Source organism: Convolutriloba macropyga, chromosome 6, assembly GCF_964194025.1.
Source record: "Convolutriloba macropyga chromosome 6, txConMacr16.3, whole genome shotgun sequence".
Taxonomy (NCBI): domain Eukaryota; kingdom Metazoa; phylum Xenacoelomorpha; order Acoela; family Convolutidae; genus Convolutriloba; species Convolutriloba macropyga.
In genome coordinates this window covers 59,264,331-59,274,747 of record NC_134473.1, presented here as the reverse complement: position 1 = coordinate 59,274,747, position 10,417 = coordinate 59,264,331, and the positions used below count along the sequence as shown (strand labels likewise).

The 10,417-nt window shown below is 36.9% G+C and overlaps 1 protein-coding gene across 1 annotated transcript; it reads right to left on the bottom strand.

The window, feature by feature from the left end:
* Positions 1-4,836: 4,836 nt before the first annotated feature.
* Positions 4,837-10,128, bottom strand: LOC142341088 (guanine nucleotide-binding protein subunit gamma-like). The gene is made up of 2 exons (XM_075391951.1): positions 9,864-10,128; positions 4,837-5,132 (listed from the first exon to the last, which is right to left on the bottom strand). Exons 1-2 carry the CDS (start codon positions 9,965-9,967, stop codon positions 5,027-5,029), a joined length of 210 nt encoding a protein of 69 aa, XP_075248066.1. The 5' UTR covers positions 9,968-10,128; the 3' UTR covers positions 4,837-5,026.
* Between the last annotated feature and the right edge of the window lie 289 nt (positions 10,129-10,417).

Here is a 10,417-nt window from a genome sequence, read left to right as displayed (position 1 = left end):
TGCAAGCAAGAGGGGTTCAGTGCCAACAAAATGCGACGACTCCCGTTTAATTTGGTTCAGTACTTTAGCAAATATTACCAAAATAATGTTCTGTACCCCATTTTTTTGGGCTAAAATCGTAGCCCAAGATCTCCGGAACCGACGTAAAACAACGTGAAACAGCGTTCCCGGCGATTTTGTGGGTGTAATTCTGGTCCATTTCCACGTTCTAGGTCACGGCAAACCTTCATGGTGAGGTGGGAAAAAATTTGCCACCTCACCGTGAAGGTTATGATGTTTTGTGTGTTTTGACATAAAACAACATCCACAGAAATTTGATGAAATCGTGAAAAAAGGAAAATTGTTAAATTAACCCAATTATTTGATACAATTAGCTTCAACAACTTAAATAGTGTTCAGAAAACACAAAATGAACGCCGAAAAACTTATTTTATTGCGCAAAACACCACTCAGCCATAAAAATTGAGAAGAGATTCATTTTTCCGCATTCATCATCGAATAACTCCTCTAAAGAATATTTTCAGGACTGAGACTAGCCATTTCAGTGAAGAACGTCCTAAAAGGAACAGGTTAAGTCAATATTTACTTGTTTTGGTCAAAAATTGAATGAGAAATTCGAAAAAGTACAAAACATTAAGTTCCTTTCTCAATGTGATAAAACAAGTTCTTTCCTCCAACTTTTTGATTAGGCCAACTTGAGAAATCAACCAAATACTGCAAGCAAGAGTAGCTCAGTGTCAACAAAACTCGACAATTCCCGTCCAATTTGGTACCATAGTTTTAGAGAAATCGTCAAACACAAAATAACCCAGAATAACCCGAAAATTCGACCTATTTCAAATTTGAACAATAATAACTTTTTGACTAGGCCGGTTTGAGAAACCAATTAAATACTTCAAGCAAGAGGGGTTCAGGGCCAACAAAATGCGACCACTTCCGTTTAATTTGGTTCAGTACTTTATATAAGGTTATGATGTTTTGTGTGTTTTGACATAAAACAACATCCACAGAAATTTGATGAAATCGTGAAAAAAGAAAAATCGTTGAATTAACCCAATTATTTGATACAATTAGCTTCAACAACTTAAATTGTGTCTAGAAAACACAAAATGCACGCCGAAAAACTCGTTCAATTGCGCAAAACACCACTCAGCCATAAAAATTGAGAAGAGATTCATTTTTCCGCTCTCTTTGAAAATTCTCTGAAAAATTTGTATAAAATCCAGCAATTAGCATTTATTTCTACACAAAATTAAAGGGTGCATTATCATGTCAACAAAATGATCTATAATAGACTTTCTAAATTGTCTTCTTCAAAAAGTTATTAACAAACGTTTTTGGTGAAGTTCGACTTTTTCTTCACTGTTTTTGAAAATTCTCTGAAAAATTTGTATAAAATTCAGCAATTGGCAATTATTTCTACACAAACTTAAAAGGTGCATTATCATGGCAACAAAATGATCTATAATAGACTTTCTAAATTGTTTTCTTCAAAAATTTATTAACAAACGTTTTTCATGAAGTTCGACTTTTTCATCACTCTTTTTGAAAATGCTCTTAAAAATTTGTATAAAATCCAACAAATGGCATTTATTTCTACAAAAACTTAAAAGGTGCATTATCATGGCAACAAACTGACCTATAATAGACTTTCTAAGTTTTCGTCTTCAAAAAGTTATTAACAAACGTTTTTCATGAAGTTCGACTCTTTCTTCGCTCTCTTGTGAAGTTTTATCTAAAAAATTTGTAAAATGTCTTTGATTGAAATGCTTATGCGCTTCATAAGCTGATAGCTATCCATAAGGTGGTCATTGACCGATTGCATGTTCGACATACATTATAGTGTTATTTCTTTTTTAATATTTTAAAGTTTGCTGATTAATCAGCGCTATTGTTGCATTTTTTCAATACAACTATTCCTTTGGTAAAACGTTGTAAGAATAGCGGTGAGTTCAACGGTAGTTTGTTGTATAATTCAACTTTTGCGGTAGTTTTTTTCCCGCATAAGCGCGTGGAAAAACTTCAACTGTCAATATTTTTCATCGCAATGAGCGCAAGTCTAATGTTTTTATTCAAATTCATCGCAAATCTTTTATTTTATAGCTAGTTTCGCAGTAAAATCTCAACCAACGTTTTTGTGTAAGTTTGTGTGTGCGGGTGGGTGTATGTGTGTGTGGGTATCTGGGTGTGTGTGTGTGTGGGTGTGTGTGTGTGGTGTGTGTGTGTGTGTGTGTGTGTGTGTGTGTGTGTGTGTGTGTGTTGTGGGTGGGGGTCAAGCGATGGGGTTAGGGTTGAGAAGAAGGCTGATGAGAGGGGAATTCAACTCGTTAGGGGGAGGAGAATGGACAATGTAAGTGTTGTGGGTAAAGGATGGGAGGGCTGACGATGGCAATTTTGAGTGTTTTTGATCAGAGTGGTCAGCTGGGGAGATGGTCTCGACTGAGTCTGATCAGAAATTGGGTCTGATCATAGTCTGATTAAGGTCTGGACAAGGGTCTGATTTTGGGTCTGGACCATGGTCTGGAGATGGTCTGATCAGAACTCTTTCGGTCTGGAAAGTCTGATCAGAACACATTGAGTCTGGAAAGTCTGTTCAGAGATTATTTCGGTCTGGAAAGTCTGATTAGAGATAATTTTGGTCTGGAAAGTCTGATCAGAAGCAAATTTGGGTCTGGACCTCAACCTGGGATTTTAACATTCTGTTTCTTTCACGTATTTGTGAAAGCTCGTAAAACTTTTTCTTCACTCTGCATTCTTAAATCTCAATGTAAGACAAGTATTTCGCGAAGCTATTCTAACCAAATACTGTTGATTCGTGCTGCAGGACAATCATTTTAAAGTTAAATATCTTTCGCACCGCAATTACACGTCAATGGAAGGGACAGTCAGCATTGGGTGATTTAAAAAAATCACTCGTAAGAATAGAACATTTTTGAGAGGAGCCAACATTAGAGTCTTGACTGAGATAATGGACAAAGAAACAATCTCAATTGACGCACAACTCAGTCAGTCCCCTGTCGGAGAGAGTGTTATTGCCCTACAAACACATATACTAAGAAGAATTTGCGAACTAAACTGCACTAATCGAACGTTAACGACCACTACGAAATGTACAAATAAAAATTATGGAGAAACTAATTCTTGCTTTGCCAGGAATACTTGTTTCGCGCATTAAATTTGCCAGACACACTTGGGTTGCTCATTGGAGGTTCCAGGCTAACATGGTTGCCCAGTATTGGTTTCGGAAGCACTGGGGCCGCACACTGAGATGTGCCAGCGGATACTTCGAACCATTGAAGTAACAGTAATCATTGATATACTGTATTGTTCTTAGATTTTGATAGTTCTGCAAAAAAAATAGTTCCAATCAAATAAAAAATTTAAGCTTAACAGCAACCAGCAAAACAATCTTTGGCGTGGTCTTTGATATTCACCACGTTAAATTGTGCAAAGCTTTTCAAAAAAAAGTCTCCTGGAGTTAAATATCTCTTTGTTGTGCAGAGGACATCCTTTTCTTCAGCTTGACCTCTTGTTTTTGAGCGTATTTTCGAGACTTTGGAATGGTTTCTGGTCAGACCTACATATTCTGGAATTGGATCTGTTCGGGACTATCCAGCTTACACCACGGAAACAAACAGATTCTAGATCACGCTGTATTAGACTATCCAAACTGGGTGGGTCTCGTATCAAATTTTCCAGGTCGCGGGTAGTCAGCTGATCCGACCGTACAGACTCTGGACGGGCGCTGATCACAATTTACAGACCAAAAATAGTCCTGCAAGACTGTAGAAGGGTCGTGGTTTACTCTCCTTTAGCGACCCCAGTCGGTCTGATCAGAGTTGGGTCTTTCGGTCTTTGTTAAATTTTAGGCTAAGTGAGTGCACCTTCAGTTTAACCCCGTCTCCTTTAACCATGGTTCTTTCACGCCTCTAAAGTTTCACCGCGTTTCTAATTCTTTATACAAATCGTACGATTAACTTATTCAATAAGAGATACGTAAGGTTTGGGTGAAGATTTTGTGGTTTAAAATGAGGGGTTAAACTAATCCGGCCGAAAAAAGATCACAAAATCATGGCGCAATTATTTTCAGGACAGCTGATTATTAAAATTAAAATTTGGAATTCAAATTTTGACATTTAAGGCTTGATTTTTTATTTTTCGCCAGGTTTTATAAGAATTGAGCAGTCCCCAGCATCCGTGAAGCGAAGTATTTGTTTTCAACACCTGGTCGGAACAATCAATAAAGTGTTTCCTTTATATAGGTTTTACATATCACGTATGGTTTTGGGGGCGTAAAAATATATGCTCAATAAGACGGAGGGGGACAGAATATATCAGAAATATCATTTACAGGATCTTTTCCGTATGTGCAACCCCCCCCCCCCCCCCCCCCCCCCCTCGGGCAGTACATTATGCGCCCCCAGTTAGAGAGCGCGTGCCAGTACATAGCAAATCACAATTTAAAATTATGGCACGTGCGTTTGGGGGCTGCAAATAATATGCACCCATTAGGCTGGGGGGGGGGAGGGAGGGGGGCACAAACGTTAAAGATCCGAAATATTATTTGCACATGGTCATATTCTACTTTGGGGGATCAGTTCCGAGATTCGCTGGTTACTGTTAAATACAAAAGAGGGATCTTTTCCGTTTGTGTCCCCCAGCTTAGTGGGTACATAGTATTTATACCCCCCAGACGCACGTGCCATATTTTTACTTAAGGATTTACTATGTAATGGTAGGTGTTCTGTAATTGGGAGGAGCATAACGTACTTGAGGGGGGGGGCACAAACGGAAAAGATCCCAGAAAATAATCGTAAAAAGTAGAAGAATGGAAGATTCAATTAAAATGTTGCATTTTGTGGTGATATATAACATAAAAAGGCATAAATTAACTGGGATGGAATAAAATGGTGGGTAGTAGATTTTGAAAAAGAGTCTGAGAGTGGAAAAAGAATAAATAACACGTATTTTAGTTCAAAAAATGAAAGCCCGAATTCAAAATAGAGATATGTTGGATGACATTGATTTACAGCAGGTCACATTTAGCCTTCTCTGCGAATGGGTTTTTGCTGTCTCTCACTGGGCGCAGAAAGTGATCGTGTTTCTCTGTCTCGTCCATGAAATCAATCAAACTGAAAAACAGTAAAAATCATTTTAAGTCGTCATCCTGTTTAAGCATCTGTTCAAAAATTTCAAGATTGCTACAGTTTGAGTGGTCTAGTAAATAAAACCCCACAGGAAAAAAACCGCAATTTGATTCTAATATTAATTAACCCCTCATAGAAAAAAAGGTCTGATTTTCATTGGAACTGAAACCCACGCAGAAAAACCACGGAAATAATCCCACACAGAAAAAATCATTGTTCTTGAAGCGTATGGTCGCCTAAAAAACTTCGATCATGATAATTTGTTCGGTTGTGATAGTTTTATATCAAGTCCTACAAGAGGCCAAGGAATGGCGATAGCCCGTGAGGCTCGTATTAGCTAAGCTCAATTTTAGCTAAGCTCGTTTTAGCTTGCCATTTCATTTAATATATTTGAGGCTACAGTTCTTCAAGTTATGTCGCGGTTTACTCCTTTAGTGGTTTTTTCTGTGGATTTTCTAAAACCGAGCTTAAAAAGTGCGATAAATTACCACTAAAACTTATTTTTCCAATTTTTAAAAAAAAATTGCTTCAGTTCTTTTGCTTCAATTAATTTTTGGTGAAATATTCATACTTTTTTGAGAAAAACTGAAAAGAATGCAGGTTTACACTTTTTGATGCGTTATATCAACAAATCCCTTTGCCATGCATCGACATTCGCCCGCACTTGTTTTTAAACCTTTTGACAAGGAAAGACAATGTTTCCTAAAATTTCCAATCTTTTGCAGAGAATTTTTTGCAATAAAATTTCTGACAAAAACCTGCGTATCTTGTTTCTGAAGCAACATTCTGGAACAAAAAATTCAAACACCTAAGGAAAATAAATTTTTGAAAGACATCAATTCACTCAGATTTTCAAATGATCCCCTTCACTTAGAAAATTCTTTTTTTAATTTTGTGATATGAACAACGTTGGATGAATTTATGGAGAGTTTTTTTTAATATGAAAGAGAATTTCTAGATAAGTGCATGTAAAGATTATTCTTCTTCAAAATGCTGAAGATTTGCGTATTTTAGAAAATACTGTAAATCAGCTGTAAATGTGCCGTTATTGAAATACCGTTATTATTTGTTGAAGGGTGAAAAATTTTTAGCAAATAGTTACCAAACAAATGTGAACTGGCGCAGTTGATTTCAATTAACAAAAATAATGAAACAACTAGGTAGTCTTAACTGAGAAGTCCAACAAACTGATGACATGCATTAATTTTGGGTTCTTTCAAATAGCTGGAACTTTTCTGATAAACTTTTTCATACTCAATTTCAATAAATTTTTTGATACTAACAAAAGTTATTTGGTGGGCTTGAGGTCCCCAAACAGAAATTATAATGTTAAGGTTCCACTCGCCTCTTTTTCTCCATGTTAATTATTGTACATATACGGACAATTTGCAGTCTTTCTCATTCCTTATGCACAAATCAGGATATTGATCTACTAATCAGATTTTTCCTGTAAATCTCTGAATTCTACCGCAATTATCATTTTTTGTTTATACCATTTTTGATAAATTATTTTTGGTAAACATATGTTTAGTCGCTTTTATTCAATCTGGTTAGAGCGCAATAGTTCAGTTTATCAATGAAGGTTTCTGCTGTTCTTTTCTATTCTCCACAGATAATTCCCATACTTTAGCAATTTAGATGCATTCACTTCTTGGATCTATTTCTTCCCCCAGCTTAGTGGGCATATATCTTTTGCGCCCCCAGTTGCACGTTTCTTTTACAAATCAACGCGCTAGATTACAATATAATTTGTAATTGGGGGCATAAAAAAATTTGGTGAAACAGATTAGATCCGACTTCTTTTACTTTCATGAAAAATTGAACAGGAGATACCATCTCTATCATTTTATTCTCTAACATGTCAAATATTAACCTCTTGGACTATATTTTTGCAACATTGAAGCTGAAAAGTTGCCGCAAAATACATTCAATCTATCTTTTCTTCTTGCATCCAGCAAAAATGACTCTGTATAAACTCTAATTGTTTTGTTAAATTCCTGATTCTACAGCTTTCATAATACAAAATGAACTTTTCTCAGATAAAATGATCGGAATGTTGATGTTAGAATCTTTTCGAATTTATAAAGCCTACTATAAGAGGATTGTCATGCAGACAATCATAAATGTGTGAAAAACACCCAGGTTCAGGTGCGCGACCCTAGACTGCTCTGATCAGACCATTTGGGTTGCACACTCGTGGCGTGGTGCGGTCCAAAATACATGGTCTGGGAAATGCTTGAGTCGCGCAATGGTATGGACAATGCTAGCACTACGGACTGATCAAAAGGCAAATTCGCACTATGTATGATCATAGGTCGCACGAAAGTCTCGACATTGGTCGCGTCACGGTCTGACCAGAGGGCGAAGTTGCACTATAGTTTGCTCATAGGTCGCACAAAAATCTGGACAATGCTAACCCTAAGGACTGATCGAAGGGCAAAGTCGCACTATAGTCTGATCATAGGTCGCACGAAAGTTCGGACAATGGTTGCACTACGGTCTGATCAGACACCAAAGTCTGAATATAAATGGCCCCAAACTCTGACCACAGAGCATTAACTGACAATATTTATTTGACTGCAGTTTTTATAACTGTTTTTGATGACTCAAAATAAAAAGTTGCAGGCACTTCAAAATGGCTTCCTGTTTATATTTTATCAATTAGTTTTGTCCTAAACTTAACAAGATATACTAAAATATTAAATTTTAAGTTGAGTAGGTAGTATATAGGTTTGAATTAAATAATTTAAACAAATAACAACGGATTATAACATGTATTCAGAAATGGTCTGATCAGAGGGAGCGTTGGTCGCGCTAAAGTCGCACAAAGTTTTCGGTCGCACCAGAGTCGCACGAATTATTTGGGTCGCACTACGGTCTGATCAGAGGGCTTTGGGTCGCACGATGATCTGATAAGAGGGCAAAGTCTGGGAAATGGTCTGATCAGAGTGGTCTAGGGTCGCGCACCTAAACGTGGGCATCAACAATAGATGTTTTCGTTTTGCAATGAGTTTCACATTTTACGACAACACAAAACACTGAAGAGGTAATAGCTCAAAGTAAAACTTCAATTAGTTATTTAAGAAGATGTTTAAAAACTCGGCTTATTGAGAATATAACGAGCCCCCACCCCCTTCATCGTGCAAAGTTATATTATATAATAACACAGCGTTTTCAATTGGAGCTCAAAACTAAGTTGGAGCAAACAGGATATAATAAGACAGTGAATTGGATCTCATGATTCCAGAAATGTGTCTGTAAAACTTTATGTTAATTCCTTTTGACATCATCTGCCTTGGCTATCTTCTGACTACTGTTGTTCGTTGGCTACCGTTGAAAACATTCAAGAGTTTTGCTTCAAAATCTTTATGGGTGTTCCGGCTTCAGTTAATTTTGACTCACTGTGATGATTATGCTGCAATCGGACGTCAGAGAACCAAGCTAATCAGCTGGCGTCACTAATAGACACCTGGTGCTTACAGAAACCTGGTATAAAAGTTCTTTTGACTCTATATGCCTGGTCTACCTACCCTTTGTCCATTATTGTTCCTCGCAACAGTTATAAACCACTGAGGGATTTGCTTTTCGAATCTTATTTTGCTACCCCAAAAACAGTGAACTAATTCCAAACCTTAATTTATACAATCATTCCAACAATTGGAATTTGGGATCTTTTCCGTTTGTAATATGCACCCACTAAGCTGGGGAAGGGGGCAAAAGATCCGCATTTTGATTGGTCAGAGTTGGCAGGTGTCATTATTGGACGAGTCAGGTTGTCAGGTTGCATTGTTATTTTCTTTTGCTAACGTGAACAGTAAATCCTTTGCTAAACTCTCGTTGCGATTACAACCGTTGCGTGACTTATCCACGCAAAAAACTTGTCACTATCGAATGAACATTACGAAAACCTGAAAGTGATGAAACATTGAATTTGGGATTGGAATACTTTTTTGCGCCAATTTGTTCTCGCTACTGTTGCCATTTGAAAAGTGGCGAGAGTGCTATGAGTGCGCGAAAAATAATATTCTATAGCCTAACCAGCTGCACAACGATGTAGGATATGCAGCTGTTTTATTCTCAACGACAGTTGATTTAAGACATTACTGCTCATTTGTTATTGCACGCTCCAAGTTGATTAGTAACTTTGCTTGGCCTCGGAATTTGATAAATTTTCGATGACAATTGTGTGGAATTATTAACAACACGTCATGCAAAGTCGTGAATGATATAAGTGAGGTGAATTTACTGAAGCCATTGAAAAAAAATGGCTTCCGGCGAAAACCGCGTAGCAGTTAAAAAAAAGAGTGTAATTTCTTATCAACCCACTCTAAATTAAACTCTTTGCAAAGAGTATAAAAAGAGTGAAAAAAAGAATGTAAATACAGTGTAATTTCTTAAAAGTACACTCTTACACTCTTTTTCCCGATACATAGGAGGGGGAATACGCATTACACCCAAATCCCCGCTTATTATAGGGGTGGATTAAGGGTGATAATTCGGCCCGGGGTTATTCCTCACTGACTTCATGGTCTCGTAATCTTGCTTGAAGCACGACTTCTGCAGTTTTTAATTCTAGTTTTAGTAAATTAAATAGAAAATCTGGCATTCTATAATCTGTGTATAACTGTATATAAAAATCTGGCGTTCTATAATCTAACACTGCAGAGATCTTTCTGTAACTGTTGTAACTGTGTGTTCAAGTTCAGTTGTACTTACTCCTGTACAGTTTCGGAGACCTTCTCCCTCTTGATTGCACATTGTTGTCTGAGTTGTTCAATCTTCATCAGAAGATAAGTCCTCTCATCCAGTCGCTCAGACATCTCTCCTTCTGTCTTTCTCACACACCACACACAACAGCAACAATTACCACGACTAACACGTTAAGTTGTTTTTATTTAACCACTTTCTCACTTTATTTACTCTTATATATTAATGCTTCCTACTTAGTTCAACTAAACAGCAATTGAATTAAACTACTTGTGTAATATAACTTCACTTCCTGTTTCGCTTGGGTGCTGGTAAAGAAGAAAAAATCTTTCTCCAATTAAAATTTTTGCACAGTTTTTTAGATTTGATATAACAATTAAACTTGTGCTACAAACACCCAGTCATTGACTTAAGGCTGTCATTAGTTTTCACGACTTCAAAGAGTTTAGATTTTTTGTTAAAATTATGTTGCAGGTACATCAGGCATTCGTGACTACGTTCAACTCCGCCTCAAACTTAAAAGAAAATTCAAAATAATGCCAATTAATTTTGCAAATTTAGAT

Coding starts and splice junctions, on each gene's coding strand:
- LOC142341088 (XM_075391951.1), bottom strand. CDS start 9,967: ATGTCTGAGCGACTGGATGAGAGGACTTATCTTCTGATGAAGATTGAA. Junction 5,133..9,863: donor GTCTCCGAAACTGTACAGGA/GTAAGTACAACT, acceptor ACTGTTTTTCAG/TTTGATTGATTTCATGGACG.